Genomic DNA, 23,806 nt, shown 5'->3' on the forward strand with positions numbered 1-23,806 from the left:
GTAATTGCATGAAGATCATTTTTATAGCTGTGAATCAGCAGGACAGTGAGGGTCTGGAGGCAGCAATAGGTGAGCAAATGATCTGGGGGCCCTGGGACCTCCTGGAGAACATGAAGATTTTCTCTTTCTGCCTCATTAATCCCAGATACCAAAAGCAAATGGGACACCACCATCATTTTTCCTTTTAAGTCCAGTGCCATCACTTAAAATAGGGCTTCACCTCCCCACGTGCAGAATTTCTTGGCAGCTTTTGGCTCCAAGCTTGGCGAGGAGCGAATGTATCCCAAAGCCAAGTCTGGGAGACATATTTGACCACCTGGTTTCATGGTCAAAGTGTAGCCAAGGGAGGGAGACACAGAAGCTCTTGGCGGGGGGTGGATTTGGCTCAAGACACTTCACCGTAAATTGTGCCTATGGCACAGGCCAAAGCAGCAGCTCACCAGGGAGCCAGGTGACTTAATTCAGCTTTGCAAAGCGACTGGAAGACCTGAGAAGGGAAAACCAATATTGTGGGCAAGTATACAAGATCAAGCTGTTCAGTCCTCTGCTAGGTGTATTAAATGCAGCTTGAATTTCCCATCAGTGCTCTGGGAGCTTAGGTATAATGGGAAATTGATAACTTGATTTTTTAATTTTTTAAATACATCTAACCTTAAATGTTTACTATTGATTTGCCATCTGAACCGCTTTGGCAGAGCCAAAATATTACCGGAATGCATCCTCGGTGTTTCCTTGGAAATGTCAGGTCACTCTAATTGAGTTTCTTGAAATTATTTGATTGCAGGGCCGGGGGAAGGGGGGGGTTACTTTTCGGGCTGAACAATTTACTTGGCGAGCTGACTGCTTTCCAGGCTCGGGGAGCTGGAGCTGCTCCAAACAGGGCGAAAGCCAGAAGATTCCTGAACACACGTTGGAGAACGGCCTTAGAAAGCAAAGAGCACCGCGACGAGAAGTCAGCCCCCAAGCATGTGAAAACTGGGGAGGGGGGGCGTTTAATGCGCATAAAACCAGATTCCCAAATCCTTCTGGAGTTGGCAAAGTGGAGGGCAATTTTGGAGCACAAGTGACACCCATCACTCTTTTTTTACGGATTTCGCGGCTCCAGAGCTGAGCCCATGGGTGTGTATGTATAGATACACACCCATGGGTGTGTATATCTATGGATATACGTGCACCTATAGTTTAAGCATGCCCAGCCCCTTTACAGGAGGGGGTTTTCCATGCATCCAGCCAGAGAAGTGTTGCAAGGAGGCACAGAGAGGAGAAACTCGCCTCGTCGTGGCATCCGATGTCGGCGGGCAGTTCCTTAGCAACCCTGACAAAAGAAAATGGATCACCAGAGATGAAGAGGCTGGGCCAGCGTAATTTAGTAATTTGATAATGATACAGCCCCTGAAACGGCCGCCAGCGCTGACAGCTGGGCCCCGGGCATCATCCAGTGTCCTCTGGCAGATTGGAGCAGACAGGCTGTTCGGGAGGGAGCTGCCAAAAAGCCCCCCGTCTTCGCTCCTGACGGAGTCAAAAGCAACAAAAAAGTTCATCGTTGCGTCACCAGCCTGATTTGCGCTCAGCTAGGTTAATTAATTGCGTGGTATTTTTAGAGCAGGAGTAATTTAGGCTCTGGAGATGCCACGGAGGCAAATGGCCATGAGTTAATGCAGGGCTGGACCTGAGCACCGGCAAGTCCATCTTGCAAAACCCTCCACCACATCCTCCGTGCTTGGGCTCTGTGGGCGGCAGTGGAGTTTTGTGTGCTGCCCACAGCCCTTTTGGGTGATATCCATTGCTTTTCAGAGCAATAGTAATCATATCGCAATTTACAGCCTCTTGCCGCTATCCCCTGCCCACTGCAAGGGTGGAATCACAACCCAAAAGCCACAACACCCCTGAGAATCATAAAATCACAGAATGGTTAGAGTTGGAAGGGACCTTAAAGATCATTGAGTTCCAACCCCCCTGCCATGGGCAGGGACACCTCCCACCAGACCAGGTTGCTCAAAGCCCCATCCAGCCTGGCCTTAAACACTTCCAGGGATGGGGTAGCCACAACTTCCCTGGGCAACCTGTTCCAGTGCTTCACCACCCTCACTGTAAAGAATTTCCTCCTAATATCTAATCTAAATCTCCCCTCTTCCAATTTAAAACCATTACCCCTTGTCCTGTCACTACACTTCCCGACAAAGAGTCCCTCTCTGGCTCTCCTGTAGGCTCCCTTCAGATATTGGAAGGCTGCTATGAGGTCTCCCCGGAGCCTTCTCTTCTCCAGGCCAAACAACCCCAGCTCTCTCAGCCTGTCTTCATAGGGAGGAGGGAATCTGTTGAAAAAGCCCAAAAAACCTTCTGTGCCAGGAAGGCAGCTCTGCCTGTCTGAGCTGGGAGAAGCAGGAGCAAAAATGGGGATGGGTTTGCCCCTGACATCTTTGCTGTGTGGGTTAGGAGTAAAACCAAGGAGAAACTCTCCCCATCCAGAAGCCAATGCTCCTGCAGGATCTGCCTCAGGCTGTCCATCCTGCCCCATTTTGCACCCCAAACCACCCCAGTAAGTCCCATTTGATCTGTCAGGCTTCCTCTGGATGGCTCCTTGCCCATACCCTGCCTTGGGTATCCCTTAGCCCTGCACCCTGAGCCCCACTGCTGGGCCCTGCATCTCCCAGATGTGTCCCACCTGCCCCTCAAACCACCCCAAGCACCTCCCCATGGATCGTGAAGCCAAGGGATCAACCCACAGGAAAGAAATGCTGGAGGACCAATATAACCCAGAGCAACTACCAAGTAGAGAAGCAACCATTGCATTTCTTGAGCAATGTCTCTCCCACCCGCCTCGTCCAGCTGCTGCAGCCTCATCCCTGTTTATGGAGGCAGGAAAAAGGAGAAGCAGCTCTTTTTATACTTCACCCCATGGGGTATAAATAGGTTTTATGTGTAGACCCACTGTCAGGATAAATGCCCCAAGGCCAGCGCTGCTCCTGCACGTGGATCCAGGCTCCTACTGCCTCCCTTTACATTTTTTGTTGATTTTAAATGTTTCCTTCCAACTGGAGATGTGATGCCCAGCCACATACCATGTGTACAGGTATGTGCAAACACCTCTTTGGAGAAGGGGTCGGAGGTGCAACAGAGGGAGAGCAGATAAAAATATTGCAGCAAACACTTGGGGATGACAATTTGGAGGATTTAAGATTATTTTTTTCTTTTCCATTGCTTTTTTCTTTTCTTCCTTTGGAGGGAAAGCATCAAGAACCCAGCTTTATTTCATGCCTGAAGGCTGTCGGTGGTGAAGTTGGTCTTTGGGTTCGGTCCAAGCGATTCTTGGAGAAGCATATGTAGCGATCTGCAAAATAGCCCCAGCCCATTTTATCCCAAAGAGGTTTTCTGATATTACATTTGCATCAAAAGCTCAAAGCAGAGCTAATTAATTGCCAGGAACATGAAAGGCTGAAGGTGGGGTGGGTAACTGCTCGTTACAGGCAGCCAAGTGCTTTGCATAGGACCGGGGCTGTAAATCCCCTGTGACCCTGCAGCAGCAGCAGCAAGAAACTCAGGGCCAAAGAAGGTGGAAAAAAAGGGCAAGAAAGGCAAAATAATAATTCAATCCCTGCAAAACTAACAAACTCTGCGTCCCCAGCTCCTCTCCTCTCTCTACCAAGGTCCTGGCTCAAAGCTTTCCAAGCTCTCAGTGCCCACTATCCAGCTCCCTTAGAGAGACATGCAGGGACTTGCGGCTGCTCAGCTGTTGGAAGGAGTGAAAATCATCCCCAAAATGGGGTTATGGGGAAGAGAAACCCACCAAAAACCAGCCTCAGGGGACAGGAAGGGCCATTCGCTGTAGGGTTACGGAGAGATGGGCAATCTCATATCACAGCGTGGTCCTCCTCCCTCCGCAGCCTTGAAAATGCAAATTGAGTCTTGGAGATCATTAAAGTAGGGGCAAAGCAAACCAGAAAACTCCCTTCTGCCCCTCTATGGACTTAGAGTGCATCCATGTCTGAATCCTCTATGCAATTCTGGGGCTGGAAGCTGTAAACAGGACCTCGCATGACATTGCCTTTACCTCCCCAGGCCGGGCAGAACTTTTCTGCCGGTATTTGGGACACGTGGGGTTTTTTTGCTTTCAAGGCTTCAAGGTGCGATACGACCACGAGTCGCTGTGTCTTATTTTTCCCAGTAGCAGAGTGGTTGTAGTGATGAAACTTTAATGAGATCCTCTTCAGCTGCCCACATCTTGGCTTTAAACGATGATTCACGGGAGGAAATTGAGCTCGGCGGAGAGCGAGGGCAGGCTGCGGAGAGGTGGGAAGGTGTCCTGCTCCTGGAGAGACAGACGCACGAGGACACTCGTGACAAAGCCTGCATTTTTCATAAGTTTGGTAATTTTCGGAGAAACTTTTGAGGAGTTTGAGTCCCCACTGCTGCCAGCCAGCTCCCACGGGTGCCCTAGGCTCTTCGTAGCGCGGCTCCCTCCCTCCCCAGGGTCAGCTGGGGTTATTTTCATGTCGTGATATTTTCAGTTTTGCAAGAAAAAAATCTCCTCTCTGATCCCCTGCAAAAGCAAACTGAAGCAGGGATCTGCAAGCCATGGTAGCCAGCCGATGATGGCTAAAACAGTTCAGTTTGCTCTTAAAGCAGACTGATAGGGATGAACCAGGCAGTTTGACTTCCTTCATCTTTCTTTCTTAGGCGTTGCCTTCTCTTTGCCAGTTTCCCCTAATAAAATCACCGTGAAGACTCCATGTCTGGCATGCAGATTTGCCTCCTGAACGGATGTTGTCCTGCACCGACCCTTTCCCAACAGCAAAGTGTTTTATGGGTAAATAAAACACAGAAATACACGCCGGTATCTGCTCAGGAGGTGGAGATGGGTTTCACAACCTGGCTCCGGTGTTGATATGCCGGATGACGGGAAAGGCATTTGCCTCCAAGCTACAGCTTGGCTCTCAGGTAGTTTTTGTTGTCTGCAGGACAAAAATGAATAGATTTATATGGGTCATTCTGGCAGTAGGATTGACTTTTGAGGAGGACCCATGTATATACCCCATTCCTTAAAATGTAGCATGTCTTTAGGGTTGTTTTGATTGCTTTTCACCTTTGCAGCTACAGGGATGATCTGTCTCAAGCCTGGCTGCCCAGGAAAGCAGTTAGTTAAGCATTAAAGTCTCTCCTTGCCTTTCAGTCTTTTCTTGTGCCCTGGTCCCTTGAGACCTTTGGGATCCACTGCCACCCAATTCAGCCATGGGTTGAGGTTCAACCCCAACCATGAGAAGGCAGACCCACGGTGGAGGTGGGTAACTGCACTTGTCACCCTTCTGTGCCAGGCTACCATAGTAGCTGCAGACACTGAAGAGCCCAGGTGAGAGTTGGTACTGACCAACAACTCCTCAGGGTCCTACAGGACCTCCTGGCATGTGGGTCAGCCCCTTCCCAATGTCCCCAAGTCACGTCATTGCAGTTAACAGCCAGGAAGGGCTGAACACCCCATTTCCAACCATTCAGAGCATTCACAACCCATGGGGACGGCTGAGATAATGGCAATGAATAAAAACTACACGCTCACATCTTTGCCTTCCATCACACACACTCTCCTCTCAACACCAGAAAAACTTCAGTGAGAGAGGACCACCACCCCACCACAAGGGACAGGATGGTTGCAGAGGTGGAACAGCCATCACTTGTGTGGATGCAGCTAAATAGACCTTACCGCGTTCCAACGTATGGTCTTCATATAGTTTAATTCACTTTGGAGATGCACTGAAATAAGTTAAAAACCTCATCATCTCTGAGAGAGGGGGCTTTGGGAGAGCTTAATTAATCTACTTTGACATCACGCCTTTCCCTAACCTACTTTCCCTTCCCCTAGTACCTAAATCACAGGTTCCCCGTGATTTTGGCAATAGCAGGGCTTCAGTTTTGGCCTGAAGACCTGAAACTCCTGGAGGTGATCAGGGAGACCAGGTCCTTGCATCAGAGGACTGCACCAGGCCTTGATTTTGGGGGCACCAGTTTTGCCCGACCTTTAGGGCCCGAGGATGCCAAGCCCACGCTCCGTGCCAGAAGCAATAACCTTTCCACATCTTTCATATTCCTCATCTGATCTCCTCTGAGCAGGTGACAACTGAGTCCAAAAAGTCACTGGAGATATTTTCAGTGGTTCTCCCAGCCCTTTTAAAGTGCTTCACAACCCCAATGGGATGCAATGCCAAAGGAGGGATGGTGTCATCCCCCTGCAGTAGGCAGAGAGGAATCCATTTTCTAAGTGCCCACACACCTTTCATAAAGCACCCCTTGGCCAGGTCAGCACCCAGAGGCTCCATCCCACATGTATTTGCATGATCAACCCCCTTCATCCATCCCCAGACCAACAAAATCAAGGAGGTGAGTCTCTAACCCACTCTGAAGCATGCAGGGCTATCAGTGATTGGAGCTAAACAGGGTCCAAAGGTCTTCTGAGCTTTCTGCAAAGACCACAGTCAAAATCTGCAGCCCACGGGGAGAAAAAAGATGGAAAATACATCTCTCCAAGGAGGCACAATGGGAGAGAAATGCCGGCAAAGCCCTCACTGTCCACCCTTCATCCATGGGTTGAGTCAAACCTGGGTTGAGTCAAACATGGGTGGAGCTTAGCACCACCAAAGGAAATGCATATGTTTTCAAAAGCTTTAGATACCTTCTGCCAAGCTTCAGGCTTTGCCCTGTGATGTCACTTGGTCACCAACACTAATTAAGCTACCAGGTAACGGTGCTGACTTAAATCTTTCTTACCCCGTGGAGGTCAAGGAAAGGTGGGACACGATCCAAGCAGGGGGAAACCGAAGGTTGCTGAGAATCAGCACTTGTGCGTCTGCAACAAGCACAAGGAGAAATCATCTTTCATGGACCTCCACCGTGGGGGACGGGTTGGAAATAGCTCTCATCTATCACTGCTTCCTCACTGCAGAGCATGGGATCAAGGGTTTCATCAGCTCCAGGGACCATGCAGCCCTTAGAGAAAGCTGGTCCCTCTGCAAAAAGTGAGCCCACGAGCGTTTTCCAGAGGGAGAGGAGCGAGAACTGCGGGCCAGGTGGTGATTTTCCTCACTGTTGCTGGGAAGAGGTCCCTCTAACTTAGCCAGCTCTTTGGATTGAAGTCTGTGAGTGGGTTTGCTTGCCCAAAATTATGACCAAAGGCTCCAAAGATCTGGGTAACCGAACCGCCTTCCAGGTCTCGGTGAAGGAGGGGTAAAGAAAACATCAGTCCAGGAGATGAAAGCTTCAGACGAAAATGAAAGAGGAGCGAATTGCTGGAGCGGTGGAACCCAATGTGTCTCAGCCAACAGCTGGAGGTGATTAAGGGGAAAACAGAGGACTGAAGCCAAAGAAGAACTCTCAGCATCACCGGTCACTGCCTCTCAGACAAGGGCCGGCATCTTCAGGGGCTGGGTGAGAAGCTCAAAGATGCTCATCCAAGAGTATGCAGCCGTGGCTCCTTTTTTCCAAAGGCACCACTGTGACCATCACTGGTGTGTTCCAAGAGCAAGAACATCTCCCCATCCTAACTCAGAGCCCATCCAGGGTCACTGCTGCCTGCTGTTACCTTTTGGTGGGAGGCTCAGGGGGTTTTCCCCGCCTTTGGTAGGATTTGTCCCTTCCCGGGGATAACTGCACCCCACCAACCCTTTGATAGAAGAAGGTGATGGTGACATTTCAAAGCAGGTTTCAGAGAGGAGCTCTGAGAAGCAGGCAAGGCTGAGAGGGTCCTGAGGCCACCAGAAGCCTCCAGCCCAGCCGCAAATCTGCGGTGGCCATTGGAGGGACCCTCCACCAGAGACCTGACTCCTTCGAGTGTCTCAGCCCAGGATCACATGGAGCAACCCCTGCTTCCAGCAGGGAGACCTCCATCCTCTTTGTAGCACAAAGCACTTTTGCTTGCAAACTAGCACCATGGCGCATTGCAGGAGACCTCTCTCTGACCACACTGGGACCAGAGTGGTCCTGGTACCCCAGATTGGAGGATTTTCCAGCCTGGCTGCTGTCTTGGGGCAATCTGACAATTCTGCTGGACGTCAGTGCCTTTGGGGAATTTGAAGGGGTTTTTTTCAGGACACACATCATCCTTCTCCCCCTCTCCCCCCCTTCAAATACTGCACCTGAGACCATGCTACCACATCCTGAAAGAAGGTTCCCCCAAATTTCAATCTTCCAGGGGTTTTCCTGCCTGCCTGGGAGGAGAAATCCCCCCAGCAATGGGAAACCAGGCAGAGGGCAGAGCAGTGTGAGCGGGGCAAGCCTGTACCTGCTGCAGGTGGGGGTTATGAGCACTGTCCTGGGGCAAAACCCTGCCAAGATGCTGCTGTACTAGCCCACTCTTCGAATAGAAACACATTAATTGGGATAACACTATTAATCAATGCAAAAATCCCCAACAGGCATCCTCAGGGGGCATAAGAACCTTTTGCATTTAAAATATCCTTGCACAGGGTGCCTGGCTCTATGGAGGAACAGGGAAAAAGCGTGTCTGTGTGATCCTGAGAAGTCCCAGTGTTGGTGACAACCCAATTTTTGGGTGACTCTCACCAGGCTGTCGGGTTCGGACGTCTCTTTTTTTTTCGCCCCCCTTTTTTTTCCTTCTGAATGGGGAGAGGCACCGCAGCCCCATGACATTGCCAGCTCCCTCTGATTTCACTTTAATGAAATCATGCCCAAACGAAGGCTCCACGTCTGGAGTTACGACTCAAACCCCGTGATCGCTCATTTTTATATATACACGAGGGAGGGGAAAAAGCGTTTCCATAGAGAGAAAAAACTATCACAGCCCTCTTAATAACAATAAAAGAAAAGCAAGGGTGCAGAAGTTCAGGGGAACGCGCCTGATGCCTCTCTCCTCAGAGTGAGACTGCAGCAACCCCTTCCCATCCCGACCACCGCCAACTACCAGGTGAGTGCCTGGATTTCATTTATTAACCAGCAACCGGCTTCATTTGCACAAACTTTAAATATTTCAATGCTTTCCTTGGGAGATCAGGTCCCACGTTTCTCTGCAAGAAAAGAGAAAGGCAGGAGAGGGAAAAGCAGTTCAAGATACTGTGTTAAAAGACCCCCCCCACCCTCGCTCTTAACCAAAGAAATATCAGGGGTTTTTTATTATTATAACAATTTTTGGAGGCAGATCAGGCTGGGCAGCATGGGTAGGGTTTGGAAATCTTGGGAAAATCGAGAAGTGGGGAGGCAAATCACTGCTGTGGTTAAAGGGATGGGGAGGAGAGGAGGGCACAGTCCCGTCCCCACAGGAGTAGCTTGAATTTTGGAGCCCTGGGAATCAGCATCATCAGGAAAGATTCGTTAGGAAAGTGGAGGCGGCATTGGACAGAAAGAGTTTTAAAAGTCTACAGGTCTCATCCACAGTGTTATTTTATTCCAGACTTACTTTTTGATGGGAAAAAAAATTAGCTTCATCCAGTGCCTCCGCTGCCGAGCAGCCCGAGATATCCTGCCGATATCTTTGCCGATAGCTTTGTCCCCAGTTTGCTGGAGCTGCCTTGCTGGAACGATTTACTTTTCTCCATTAAAGCCGAGAGGCAGATTTTCAGCCGATACAGGATGGTCCTGCCCCAGCTGTCGCCACCATCTCGATATAATGCCTGTAAATTTGTCACGGGCATCCTGGCAATTTCCATCCTCAGCGAACTGCACCCGCAGGTCACCCCTTGGCAGCAGCAGATTTAACTCCGACTTCCTCAGATCCATCCCAGGTGGCTTTTCTTCTTTTCCTGCTTTTTTTTTTTTTTAGGGGGGGTGGGAGCAAAACCCAATTCCAGCTTGCTTTCTGCTCCAAAAAAAACACCCACTTTATGGCATGCCAGGGCACAAAAACCCCATGCAAAAAAAAAAAAAAACCACCAAACCCCCAAAATATCAGCTCATGTTGTCCAACAGTGCAGCCAGACACTGCATTTTTTTTGCTGCTTTGCCTTGATTTTTACTTTTTTTGCCAGGATATCCACCCCACAGCCGAGGACCAGCAAAGCAGGCGCTGGATGAGGAGGTGTTTCAGCCCCGTTTGCCCCTTGCTCTGCCTTTCCCCTCGCTTGGCAGAGGTCCCCAAAGAGTTTTCCTGAGCAGAAAAAGCCGTTTCAGGCAGTGTGAAATAGCTGTCGGGGAGAGGCGACATGGAGATGCTGCTCCACGAGCTCTGGAGAGGGCAGCGGCAGCTCAAAGCAGCTCAGTTCGCTGCCAGCAGCCCTGGCAAGGGCTTTCAGAGACCTTCCCATTCTCCATCCAGCAGCTCGGGGCCAAAGAGCGTTCCCCGGGAGAGCGGGGGCTGCAGGCAAGGGCGAGAAATTCAGTCATATCTAAATTCATGCCCTGAGTGCCCCATCCTGCTAATAGGGGCTGCAAGGGGTTTGCGGGAGTAGAGGGGGGGGATGCTTCTTCTGGAGCTGAAAGGCAGCTGCAAAGGGGGAGGTGTTGGGGTGGGAGAAAGATGTTTGTCCTGTTAAGCTTTTGTAAGGAAAAAAGCTAAATTCCAGGCTTTAAATATCTGATTTGGGACTGAAGGAAGGAGAGTTTTGGGCCCTGAATCGCTCTTGCATGGGGGTTGTGTGCCTCGGAAGGGTTCTCCTGCCCCATCCTACAGGGACAGCTTTGCCAACACTGCTTGGGTCATGTCGTGGCTGCTACAGGTCCTTCTGGACATAGGGCAGAGTTAAGGGGACCTTTTTTGCCTGGGGAGCTCCGTGGAGTGAGGCAGGGAAGTGGAAATAGAGGAGCTCCCTCAAATCCTGCCTGTATGACCTGCCCCCATCTCCCTTTCCAAGGGACAGCCGAGGAACGCGTTAAGATGACAGCAGTTTCAGGGACAGTGGCTCACTGGCAGAAGAACAGGTCCAGAGTGACGGCTCCTGGGGACACGGGGAGTTGATTTGATGTTGGGTGGGTCTGAGGACACTTCCCCACCCAGTAGCCCCTCACACAGCGAGGCACAGCCTCCATCCCCAGCGGTGGCCCAAAGACACAGATGTCCATGGAGACTCTCAGGAGCCATCATGTTTCACAAGAGCTGCCCAAGGACTTCCTCAGCCTCCTTGGCCCCTCCACGCTCCCATCCCCATGGCAAATAACTCAGCAACTCACAGCCCCAGACCAGCAGTGAAACCCCAGCCCCAGGCAGGGTCCCGCACCCCTGGGGACTGTCCCCTGCCAGGGCTTGCCGTGCGATGTGCTTGCCACAAGATGGGGCCCGAAGATTGGGAATGCCAGCACATCTCCAGGTGCTTGGAAAGCCCTTGAGCCCTCAGGGCTAGCCCCGGGCACACTTGTCTGACCTCGACATGGGCAAAGACCCCCACTGGTACATCTCCTGTGGGCTTTTAGGTGGCATTTTTGGGCAGTCGGGTGGGTATACAGGGAGATGTGTAGCTTCCTGAAGAGACAGGACTCCAAGATGGAGAGGTTCACAGAGCAGGAGGGTTATCCCAAGGTTTTCAGCCCTCATGAGACCAAAAAATGACCATATTTCAAGCAGGGAGTGATACTGCTGTGCTCTGAATTTGGAGTTGCCCCCAGGTCCCTAGGCAGGGCTGTCCACTGCGGGGGCTGCACTCCAAATATGCCAGCAGATGGGCAGCCTGGCATAGAATCATAGACTCATAGTTTGAGTTGGAAGGGACCTTGAAAGGTCATCTAGTCCAACCTCCCCTGCAATGAGCAGGGACATCTTCAACTAGATCAGGTTGCTCAAAGCCCAGTCCAACCTGACCTGGAATGTTTCCAGGGATGTCCTATCCTGCACCCAGGGTGCAGGAGGGTCCTGGGGATGGAGCCATGGGGTAATCGGCAAACCCAGAGCACTAGAGCTGGAGAGGGGACATGAGCCATCACACTGGATTCCCCCTCCAGCACCGGAGCTGACTAGATTCCACTCTCCATACCCTTTTCAGATGAAGTTGGGTGAGAGAGGCAATTGCCAACTTCGGAGAGCACAGAAACAACTCTGGCGGCTTCAGGTTGACCAGAAAGGAGTTGAAAGGAAAACCAACCTTTACGGCAGCTGTTGGTACAGCCGGTTACTTTGTGGAGGTGTTAGCAAGGTGGAAAGGGCTCAATGAGAACTGACACGAGATTGCCCCAGGCAGGGGGCATGGTAGAAACCAGCTCTCCTGCAGCAGGTGCTTGTGTTTCAGCAAAGGGGTGGTCAAATCCTCCCCTCCATGGAGGCTGCAGCCTTGCAAAGCACCTTGGACATCCCACCTCCCACCCAGCACCCCAAAACCAAGGGCTGGGGTGTTGCACCTTAGAGGAGGAGGCCCCAAGGCAACTCATTCCCACCTGCCCTAACCATTAGATGGGACCTGAGGAAGGGACCTGGGAGGTGAGCCCAGGAGCATGGGATGTGGGACGATGGGGGGATGATAGTGTTCTGTCCCAGGCCCCGCGGGAAGCTCATGCCCATCTCTGCCCTCCCCTCACTCTCTCCACCGCACAGGCCACCGCAATGCCCAACACCAGGCTGCTGCTCCTCCTCACCCTCCTCTGCGCCGCTGAGACCGGCCAGGCTCTCCGCCTCTACAATGCCGCCTCCATCTTCAGCTGCCTCAACGCAGCCCTCGCCGAAGCTGGTAAGAGCCTCCCAGAGGAAAACGCCGTCTTGGACAAGCGTGGCTTTGACTCCCCATCACCAGAGGAGGTGTCTGAGGAGGAGGAGGGGGAGGATGTGGTGGATGAAGAGATGGGGAAAAGGACGTTCCCGGGGGAAGGCCATTACAAATATGTCTCCCAGGCGCAGGTGAAGGGGAAGACGTACCAAAACCGGGCCAAGAGCGACCGCCGCACCAAGGTCACCCTCTCCCTTGACGTCCCCACCAACATCATGAACATCCTCTTCAACATCGCCAAAGCTAAGAACTTGAGGGCAAAGGCCGCTGCCAACGCACATCTCATGGCCCAAATCGGGCGGCGGAAGTGACCCCCCACGGGGCAGGGGGGACTCGGAGCCGGGCTGGCTGCGCAGGGCCACCACCCGCCCCCAGCCTGCCAGCCAGAGGGGACTGATGATTGTGTAAGATATCAGTGTTGTATATTTTTGACCCATAGAGCTACCTAACTTTCATATCTCTTCTCCATCTTTCTCTCCTTCCCAATCTCCTCCGTCCCTCCTCCTGGAAATTTCCACACGTGGGGAAATGTCTGCAGCAGGGCAAGGGGACATGCCGCCTCGGGAAGGTCCCTATTAAAGCTACAATCTCTTGAGTTTCTAATGCTTTGTTCTCCCATCACCTCCACAGAGGGTTCAGACAGGTTTGTCTGGGCCTGTAACCTTTCCAAAACATCCCTTCAGCTCAACCTCATGGCCCTGTCCCCACCATGGTTCAGACCCTACTCCATCCCGGTACACAACCTGTTCCTACACACAAGCATCACTGCATTGGGAAGGGAAAAGCAAGACTGGTCAGGGGACTCAAGAGGGATTTCCCAGTTTCTCCTCCTGGGGACTCTTAGGTGTTAAGGTTGTCTTGCAACCTCCCCTTTCCCCACCAGCACCTTCAGCCGTTGCAGCTGGGACAACATCAGGACCGTCCCTGTTCACCTCACTCTTTTCCACCTTCCACTGAGCCCCAGCTCACCAAGATCCCACTCTTTCACCTTGAACTATTTGTCCCTTCCTCTAAATCTCCCTTTCTCTCCACCTCCCAGCCCAGCTCCAACAGGAAACTCCATCTCTTGGCCTCCATTCCTGCATGTAGCAGGTGTGGGAAGTGGAGAGAAATTTGTCTCCTCCTTCCTCAGGAGATGTTTTCCAAGAGCAGCAAAGCACCTCTCACCAGCCCTGTCCAGGGCATAGTCATGGGGAGCACTCCACATAAGGCATTGAGATGGGCCACAGGTCTTCAGTTGAAGGGTTGGCAAGTAGACCCACCAGCCATCTGCAGAGCCATAGCTGGTGGCATCTCCTCTCTGCCCCATTGGGTACCCAGAGGAGGCTGAATTCAGCCCCAGAAAGCCCATGGTTGGGTGTCTAAGACTCCTAGCTGACCCAAACTCAGGATCCAAATTCAACTGAAGCCTGAAAAGCAAAACCAAAACAATACACCAGGCCCTTCAGCATCTTCCCCTCATGGGACATGTCTTCAGCAGGCAACACACCAACATGCCCACAGCACCTCTGTGCTATCACCCCCTCCTGCCTCCAAGGGTGTACAGGTGACATCTTTCCTTGTTAAAATCTGCAGTGACCTTGGACTACATGGCCCTTTATGTACACTGTATATAGCTTTATACATTTTTACGACCCACCAGCCAACACATCTGACCCCCGTTGTATGCTGAGCTCTTCTGCAGCAGGACATAGGCATTATCCCCATTTTACACCCAGGGAAACTGAGGTACACATGCGCCCTCACATCTGGCCAGGCAAAGCAGGGCAGAGCAAGGTCACCCCACTGGATGCACCCTTGTCCCTTTGTGGGTTTGGCCAGAGATGCCCCAAGGTTGTCCAGGCTCAGCCTTTCTTATGCACAGGGGTGTCTAGAGGAGCCTTGGCACAGCAAGGTGCGACAGAGGGATTTGCTCAGACAGAAATCATTGCTTTGAGTAGAAAGTTGAAGCGATTTCCCCCCAATTTTCCCAGTAAGGGCCAGTAAAGCACTGGTCTAGGCTAAGAACAGGCTTTTCCTCCCCATCAGCTGCCATGAGGATCTGCACCAGCCCTGCTTGGGTCCTTTCCCAGCACCAAGCTAGACAAGGGGAATATCTCAGTCCTGTGCTAGTGCTTGGAAATGAAAACATAGAAACATGGAATCATAGAATGGTTTGGGTTGGAAGGAACCTTAAAGATCATCCAGTTCCCACCCCCCTGCCCCGAGCAGGGACACCTCCCACTAGACCAGGTTGCTCAAAGGTTGCACACCATATGCTTGAGGCTCTCACTGGACCTTTCTTCTGCTCCCCTTTAACGATGGCAATTAACACTGAAGCGACACCGTGGGAGCAGATGAGCCAAGGTGTTTGCTGGCACCAGGCTGTGCTTGCACGTGCAAAGCTGAGATGGGGACAGCAGATACCAGCTGACAGCGAATGATGGGGAAAGCAGAGATCCTCCCTCCCCAGCTGCATCCCTGCGGGGGAGTCTCACCCACAGCCAGCACTGCCTTGGACAAACCCTTCCAAAATTTATCCTCCTTCTCAACCTCTGCCAAGTGAGACCGGGGATTGCTTGGGGGGGCTGAGACACAGGCGGAGGTTGGAGGAGCCAGATTTCCTGAGGAAGCTGGATGGAAATAGGAGCACTGAAATCTCCATCAGCCCCTGCCTGGGCCTGGGAGCACACGGAACCAAGGTCGCCGTGCTTGGGAAGGACAGCGTTGCTGTTTGGGGTGATATGTGCAGGTTTGTAAAAGCCAGGTCAGGATTCGGTCTTTCCTGCCATTTCATGCAGGGGTGATGAAACCCAAACTCTTGGTAGCACACTCAAAAAGAGTAGCTTGTTCAGGCACGGTTGCACAGCCGCTGCATCCTCACTCTGGCCAACACATCCTTCTGCTTCCACCACTGTGTCCCTTCCAGCCTCTTCATAAGCCTTCCTCCAGACAGCCAGCTCTTCCCTGGCCTCCAGAAACCCACTTGTCATCCTTCTCCTCCTCCATGTGCCCATGCTCAAAGGTCTCCTTCACCCACATCAGAGCAAACCAAAGATGCTGCAGTGGTTTAGACAACCTCCAGGGTTGAATCCCATCTTGGGATCAAGGAGGCCCCATGCCCACCTGGTGAGGAAAGGATTCAGGCAGCGTAACTCAATAGGCATTGAGCATCTGGCCAAAAATGCCCTCTTGCTGTGTGAAGATGTACCCACATTCACATATTGGGGTCTTGGCTAGATAAACCGAGCTGATTTCCAGCAGCGGCCATGGGCAGAGTTAGCCCGTGCTCCTCAGGACAGAGAGCACCAAGAACATGGTGGCCTTGCAGAGAGCTACATCAGGAGCTGAGCCCTAAGTGGGAGGGTGAGATGCACTTCAGGCTGCAGATACACCTAGAGGGAGCCATCCCTGGTGGCATGAGCCTCCTCCTGGGATATCCAGCCCTGGTCCTGGGTTGTCCTAACCTGGTCCTGGCACGTCCTGTCCTGTTCTGAGCTGGGCCACGTGAAGCTGTGTTCACATAGAGGCATCCTCCATGTCTTAAGTCTAGATCAGATTCTAAAACTTGTGTTTCTGGCCTCTGGGACATCCCATGTCAGTGAGTTTCCTGCATTCGTGTATGCTGCATGGAAAATAAAACCATTGTCCATTTGCAGTGTGATGGTCTCATTGGTGTCTCTAAGTTCTGGCATTATGTCATGTACTGTCACCTCTCTCCACAGCTGCCCCAAGTCCTCCAGAACATCCATCAGCCCCATATCACGTAACAGCCTCAGCATCCCTGGGGAATTTTTGCCACCTAACAGCTCTTATCCCAATTTTATGGAAGGGTCACTGAGGAACAGAGAAGTCCCCTCTCCCACCAGTGTCTCAGCAGCACACAGGTCCTGGGCTCCTCTCTGGTTGTGGGACCCAGCTCTATGGGGCAGGCTGGGGAGAGCTCTGATCTCTGCACTGTCTGTGGCCTGGGGCCAGGGAGGGGGATTCTGCAAAATTTGGGCATGGGCAGGGTATCTGGGTGGCTTTTGAGGAGCCAGCACTGGTCTGGAGCCTTCAGAGCCTGGTTTTCTCATGGCAGCAGTGATGGAGAAGCCATCCCAGCCCTATGACATTACTCCAAGGCAGGAGCCCCCTCCTGCAACTCCTGTTCATCCCCAGGAGATTCAACAGATATGCTATTTGCACTTGGAAAAGGGGGATGGAAAGTAGAAAGCACATTTCCAGTCCTGAAGAGTGAAAACAAAGTCTTAAAAATGAGTCTCGTTCTTTAAAGAAATAAAACCAGATACTCTTCCCCCCCAAAAAAAAAACATTCAAAGCTCTTTTCCTGATTTCACAGAAAGTACTCCTAGACATCACAGGGAAAGCAATACTGCATAAGTACTTAAAAGCCAAAGAAACTCCAAACTCCGTGGGTCTGCAGGTGCAAGTCATTGAAAGCACCTGGATGACCCCACATGGCTGCCCCTCCTGGGGCAGAAACACCTGAACCCTCTTTCAGCAGGTGCCTGGAGGAGGGACCTCTTCAGCAGCGACCCCAGCTCTACCTGCTATAAAAGACCCATGAGGGAGGTGGGTATGGTGTGCCCTCAGTGAGGTGGTTGTGGTTGTGTTGAGGAGCCCAGGTGGTTCAGAGTCATGGTGAGTAGCTCTGGGGCTTGGGTTTGATCCTGGAGAGCTATGGCTGGTTCTCCTCAGCTCTGCTGGAGGATGGATCTGGAGGTAGCTTTTCTTTTCAGCTAGAGGAAGATGTCTTGCCCTTGGCTGTGGGTTTTCTTTGGGGTGAAAGTGGTTTTGGACTATACAGGAGCATATGGGGAGTCCTGGGGGTGCAGGGCTTGTGCTTGGGAGCTGGTCTCCAGAGCTGGGTTTGCCTTGGAAGCCTGGTGTCCCCTTCTTCCTGGCCTGGGGAGAACTACCCTGCTGAAATGACTTGAGACCTGCTTATTCCCTTGCATTAAGATACTTTAAAGGTCTTGGTGGGGTTAAATGGTGACACATCTGATCTAAGACTGAGTTAGGTGCCTGTCTAGACCTGTTGTGAGGCTGGGGCAGATGTGGAACAGGGGATGAAGGTCTCTCCTTGTGGAGATAGGCTCAGCATCTCTGGTCTGGCCCTGGGATGGTGGGTGGCTATGGCTGTCCTGGAACTGTTTGTGTCAGAAGAGGAATGCAGTGGTGGTTGAGGGATGATACATTAGATCTCAACCCTCAGGGCAGGACCCTCTGCTCTCATGTAGGCTGTTTCTGTGCTTGGTAGGGGTCCTGCTGTGCCAGGCTTCTTGCAAGAAGATAATTTGAGAGTTGCTGTGCTGGGTCTGCAGCAGCCCAGTGTCCTACCCAGGCCACAGCTAAAAGAAGGGAGTCTAAGCCTTTGGCAACCCCATCTGAGACTTCCCTACCTTGTATCTTGGGGCTTTCTGAATTAGATGTGTGGATTTTTTCCCCAGTAAACCTCAGTGGAAGTCTCTAGTCCAGCCTCTCTGAACACAAAAGCCTGGTTTTCACAACCTCCTGTGCCAAGGAGTTCAAGAGCTCAACCAGACTTTCTGGATGAGGACTCCTCCCTTTGGTTCAAGCCAGGAGCAGTTGCTTCTTGGGATAACTGCTAGTCTTGTATGGAAAAGATGAAGAATTGGTCCCTACCCATCCTACCTTGGGTCCTCTCTAGCTGTCTCTAGCCAGGTGATCATGTGTGGTTGCGTCTGGTCTAAACGGAGATGAGAAACTGCTCTGACAGTCAATATTTGAAGCCCAACAGCACAGGCTTCTCCCATCAGAGAGAGGTAGAAGTCCTTTGCTGCTGCCCACATGGATGGGGAGAGGTCTGCCTCTCTCTGGGAAGGGCCTGGGGGGAGTGTTTGCACTGCTGGCTGGGCTGAATCATTCCCTCCTCCCTGGCTGAGAGCCCCAGGTGAAATACCTAGGAAGGCTGTCTGTGCCCTGTCTCCTGCCCCAAGGCAGGATCAGCAGAGCTAAGAGAAGAAACCATGAGTAGTTGGACTTGCCAGCTCTCATGTGCTGTGCTTGGTGGCCTGCTCCTGGGAACAAGGCTGTTGAGCAATGGAATGAGAGTGCTGGGATGCAGAGGGACCTACTCTCTAATCTCTGCGTTTGCCCTAATGCCCTAATCTCTGCATCTGCCTTCGTAGGAGATGGCAACATGTCTCTGAAGACATGCTTTGTTGTTGCTAGTTCAGCTGCTCTTGGGTGCCTGCTATGGAGAAAAAGCCCTGGTGGCCACCAAGCTGGCCTAATGCTCCTCTTGTCTGTTGGTTGTTGGCCATGTGCTCTATAAAGACACTAAGAAGCGCCAACCTTAGTGTAATTTCTCCAGTGCGCATTCATAACCTCCTCTTCTCTCCTGTCCCTCATGCAGAGGGAGTGTATTTCTGTCCACATTGGCCAGGCTGGCGTCCAGATGGGCAATTCCTGTTGGGAACTATATTGCCTGGAGCATGGCATCGAGCCAGATGGCATCATCTCCTCCACGGCATCCTCAGGGCAAAGAGACTCTTCCTTTGGGACCTTCTTCAGTGAGACAGGCTCAGGGAAGTACGTGCCCAGAGCAATATTTGTTGACCTGGAGCCCTCTGTCATTGGTAAGTCATTCTTGGGGGGAACAGAGGTGGGGAATAACTTCTCTATCTTGAAGTGTTCTGTTGGCCCCCTAAACTGCTGGTGAGGCTGCCACCTTCCATTTGAAACTGCATCTAAATTAGTACAAGTAACTTGGCAAACAGTGGGTCTTGTGCCTGTGACCCTCATGAGATGTCATCTTCCTCCAGATGGGATCAGGACTGGGATCTATCGTACACTCTTCCACCCGGAGCAGCTAATCAATGGCAAAGAAGATGCTGCCAACAACTATGCCCGGGGTCACTACAGCATTGGGAAGGAGATCATTGACTCGGTTGTTGACAGGGCTCGGAAAATGGTAACAACCCTGTGGAGGGTCTTCTGCATTAGCACTCTAGTTCTTGTTGCTTTGGCCATCAAGAGATGCAATGGAGGGAAGAACATCTTGGTCAGTTTGACCATGCCACTGTGGTCTGGAGCAACATGATGGGATGCATGTGGGTGTGTGTCTTTGTGGTTGGGACTGAAGGGGAAAAACAAGGGAGTGAAGATGTTGTCTTAGTGGCCTTCAGACTTTTCCCAGTCTTCTTGACTGCCACTGTCATGGGTTTCTCTCTGACCCAGTATGACACTCTGTCAGGCCAGGCCTTTCTTCCTGGTAAAATGTGAGATGATTTAAAAGCACCTGCATTTGCTGTGTCTAAGATCGCACCCATTAGAAGTGGAAGCTGTAGTAGGGGGGGAAAAAAAAACCAAAGAAAAAAGTATTAAACTTGATGGTTGAACACAGTAATTTAGCTTAATTTAAGTCCAGAGAGACCAGAATAACTCCACTAACTTGGTCCTTCTGGTCTTTTCCTTGGTGCTGCAGACTGAACAGTGCAGTGGACTCCAAGGGTTCCTGGTCTTCCACAGCTTTGGGGGAGGCACAGGCTCCGGGTTCACCTCCCTCCTCATGGAGCGGCTCTCTGTGGAGTACAGCAAGAAGTCCAAGCTGGAGTTCTCTGTGTACCCGGCCCCACAGGTCTCCACAGCAGTGGTGGAACCCTACAACTCCATCCTCACCACCCATACCACCCTGGAGCACTCGGACTGCTCCTTCATGGTGGACAATGAGGCCATCTATGACATCTGCAACCGCAACCTGGACATCGAGTGTCCCACCTACACCAACCTCAACAGACTGATTGGGCAGATCGTCTCGTCCATCACTGCCTCCTTGAGATTTGACGGTGCTTTGAATGTTGACCTGACTGAGTTTCAGACTAACCTGGTGCCCTACCCACGGATCCACTTCCCGCTCACCACCTATGCGCCCATCATCTCGGCAGAGAAAGCCTACCACGAGCAGCTCTCGGTGCCAGAGATCACCAACGCTTGCTTTGAGTTCTCCAACCAGATGGTGAAATGTGACCCGCGCCGTGGCAAGTACATGGCCTGCTGCCTGCTGTACCGGGGTGACGTGGTGCCCAAGGATGTGAATGCAGCCATTGCAGCCATTAAAACACGCCGGTCGATCCAGTTTGTGGACTGGTGCCCCACGGGCTTCAAGGTGGGCATCAACTACCAACCTCCCACGGTGGTGCCCGGGGGCGATCTGGCCAAGGTGCAGCGGGCCGTCTGCATGCTGAGCAACACCACGGCCATCGCGGAGGCGTGGGCCCGCCTGGACCACAAGTTTGACCTGATGTATGCCAAGCGAGCCTTTGTGCACTGGTACGTGGGGGAGGGCATGGAGGAGGGGGAGTTTTCGGAGGCCAGGGAGGACCTGGCTGCCCTGGAGAAGGATTATGAGGAGGTTGGAAGGGACTCAGCAGATGGAGGGGGATGTGATGAGGAATAATATTTTTACCTGTGGGAAGGCAGCTTGGATGAAGCTTTTTTGATGCTACTCTTGCAATTCCTTTTAGAGAAGGGAGTTGTGGGCTGGGTCTGAGGAAATGTGACTTGGAAACTCTACAGCTTGGCCAAAAGCAACTCTTTGGTCAAGACTCTTGTGTGCAGAAAGCTGGCTGAATAAATGGTGACCAGCAAAACATCTCCTGTCTTGATGTGCCGCCTAACTGGCTGGTGGTGGAGTGGGGTTGGTGGCTGCAGGGTGGTTCCCATCTTTTCTTGGTCACTGGAGTCCTACCCATAGGATTTTCCTACTTGTAGATGCTGGGGTGAGCCCTGTGAACTGGGATGGGTAACAGCATGGTGAGGGCCATCTGCCCTGGGATAAAACTGCTGTGTTAAAACTAATGCTGGGGTGATGATCCCACTTGGGCACTGGCTCCCTGTGGCCTCTCTGTGTGCTCCAGCTCAGCTGGCTCTGGGTTTTCGGTGCTGCTCTCTGTTCCAAGGCACACCAGGAAGTGGGATGGGGCTTCTCTGGTCCCCTGCTGACATGTAGAGGCCCTGCTAAAGCAATCCATGTCCAGCTGCCAGGACTGGGAGTCCAGCTCCTGGCAATTCCAGCTGCCTGGAATTCAAACTGGAGCTGAGGATGAGAATTGAAATACCTCTGCTGTCTGTCAGACCCCTGCAAAAGCAGCCAAACCATGTCCTAGCTCTAAGTTCTACAGCAAGGAGCCATCTCCTCAGTTAGGCTTCTTCCCTCTTGTGCTGGGTGGAGCCACCAGACATGAGGTAAGAATCCCTGCAGACAGCTAACGAACTGAAAAAGCATATTTAACTCGACCTCCGTAGGTTCCCTGGACTAGGGCAGGTTATTTCTCCACTGGGGAATCTCTTCCCAGTAAGTGATCCAAGAAGAGGAGCTGGCTGGGATGTGGTGGGCAAGCTGGATCTGCAGTTGGGCTGGGATTGAAGGGCTGACAGTGTTGGCTCTGGGTTGCACTGGAGGAGGGTTTAAACAACCTGAGGCAAGGGTGATGGGGGAGGTGGTTATTACTAAAGCCTGTCTCCACTTGCCATTACTCAGCTGGGCTCCTGGGGGTGGCAATCTCCCAAGGTCACCAAGGTGGGAAGCTCCTGGGGGCTGTCTCACCTCCAGCTGCCCTCTGCCTGGGGGAGCCATGCTGTTGGGACTGGCAATGTGATGACTGCAGAAGAGGGAATGATTAATTCAGTGCCCCACTTTGAGCCTCCTAGCTCCACCAGATCCAGTTTTATGTGCTGGGAAATGCCTCTCTGCAGAGGGCTGAGTAGACCCTTTGAGGGTGGCAGAGCCCTGGAACAGGCTGCCCAGGGAGGTGGTGGAGTCTGCTTCTCTGGAGACATTCAAAACCTACCTGGACACATTCCCGTGCAACCTGCTCTGGCAGGGGGGTTGGACTAGATGATCTCCAGAGGTCCCTTCAAACCCCATCTCATTCTGTGTTTCTGTGTGACCCCAAGTGATGCTCAAACCTCCTGCCAGAGAATAAAGAAAGGGGACAAAGCAGAACAACGTAGCTCAGGCAGGTGGAATGACAGCTCTGCCTTCCCCTCCTGGGTACTGCCCCTGTCGTGGTTTCGGCTGAATTTACCAAAACCGGACCGGCAGATGGCCCTTCCCCCCCCTTCCCCCCCCTAAAAGAGGAGAGAGGAGGAGAAAGAGATAAGGAGATTCAGAAGTTTAGAATGAACTAAACTACTTTAATGAAAAATTAATATTAAAATAAAAATAAAGAAGAAAATAATGAAATAGATACAATATATACAAAACCGTATCAAGCTCCCAGGATGACAGTCACGTCACCGGCAGGCACTGGGGAAGTCCCAGACTGGACTCAGTGACGAATGGGAACTGGATTCCAGCTCTGGAGTCAGGAACACACAGATCGGGATCAAAGGCAGATGAACAGACAGAGTCCTCTCTGGACGTCGGCCATCGCAGGAAGGGGCTGACCCTTTGATCCCTCAGCCTTTATACTGAGCGTGGGGCAGATGGGATGGAATACCCCAGTTGGTCAGGTTTGGGTCACCTCTCCTGTCCACTCCTCCCCACTGATGTGACCCCTCTATGTTTTTTTCCGTTTCCGACCCTCTAAGGGGGCAAATAACGAAATTGGCTGCCCTTGGTTGTTATAGCAATAAGTATAAGCAAGGGCCTCCCTGCATACCATTCCTTGGCATGGAGCACAAACATTGGTCTTATCACTCTGAGAACGAGCAGTTTTCTCCACAATATGCCGTTAATTTCAGAGAGTTAGAGGAGGCCTAGCTAGGATGGAAAGTTACAGAACAGAAAATTGGTTCGGTTTCACTTCAAACCGGGACAGCCCCCGAAGCTGAGTGAGGGTTGATTGATTTGTTTTTTGGGGTTTTTTTTGGTGGGAGGAGCTTTTCTTCCGCTCAGCGGGGATGTCCTGGGACAGGGGCGTTGTTTTGGGGTTCATGGTCTGCCCTCCTTGTGGCCCACTGTCAAGGCAGGTCATCTTGGTGCTCTTATAGTACAGGGCTGCAGGAGGGAGGCACAGCAGCTGGACCAAGCTTGGTAGCCTGAGGTCATATCTAGACCATCTGATTTTATGACATTGGATCTCCATGGATCTGTTAAACACTGTCTTGGAGGGTCAACCTCCTACTTGCAAAAAGTACTCTTTTGGGGTTTTTTCTTCTTCTAATTTTAAATCTTCTGATGTGTCCAGCAGCTCTTGGAGGCAGAGTGGTGTGAGCTGGTGCACAGCTCTTAA

At 51.9% G+C, this 23,806-nt stretch overlaps 2 protein-coding genes across 2 annotated transcripts; both read left to right on the forward strand.

Annotated features, from left to right (window-relative positions):
* Positions 1-12,463: 12,463 nt before the first annotated feature.
* UCN3 (urocortin 3) lies at positions 12,464-12,934 on the forward strand. Its single transcript, XM_074144261.1, has one exon. It carries the CDS (start codon positions 12,464-12,466, stop codon positions 12,932-12,934), a length of 471 nt encoding a protein of 156 aa, XP_074000362.1.
* A 6,053-nt stretch (positions 12,935-18,987) lies between these two features.
* On the forward strand, positions 18,988-21,027 carry LOC141462683 (tubulin alpha-1D chain-like). Its single transcript, XM_074144678.1, has 3 exons — positions 18,988-19,207; positions 19,394-19,542; positions 20,056-21,027. Exons 1-3 carry the CDS (start codon positions 19,027-19,029, stop codon positions 21,025-21,027), a joined length of 1,302 nt encoding a protein of 433 aa, XP_074000779.1. The 5' UTR covers positions 18,988-19,026.
* The last annotated feature ends 2,779 nt before the right edge of the window (positions 21,028-23,806 follow it).

The sequence above is a fragment of the Numenius arquata genome, chromosome 2 (assembly GCF_964106895.1).
Source record: "Numenius arquata chromosome 2, bNumArq3.hap1.1, whole genome shotgun sequence".
NCBI classification, from domain to species: Eukaryota; Metazoa; Chordata; class Aves; order Charadriiformes; family Scolopacidae; genus Numenius; species Numenius arquata.

Bases quoted from the DNA above. Each gene is read 5' to 3' on its own strand.
- UCN3 (XM_074144261.1), top strand. From the start codon at position 12,464: ATGCCCAACACCAGGCTGCTGCTCCTCCTCACCCTCCTCTGCGCCGCT.
- LOC141462683 (XM_074144678.1), top strand. From the start codon at position 19,027: ATGGGCAATTCCTGTTGGGAACTATATTGCCTGGAGCATGGCATCGAG. The intron at 19,208-19,393 runs GTAAGTCATTCT...ATCTTCCTCCAG, and splicing joins CCTGGAGCCCTCTGTCATTG to ATGGGATCAGGACTGGGATC. The intron at 19,543-20,055 runs GTAACAACCCTG...TTGGTGCTGCAG, and splicing joins TTGACAGGGCTCGGAAAATG to ACTGAACAGTGCAGTGGACT.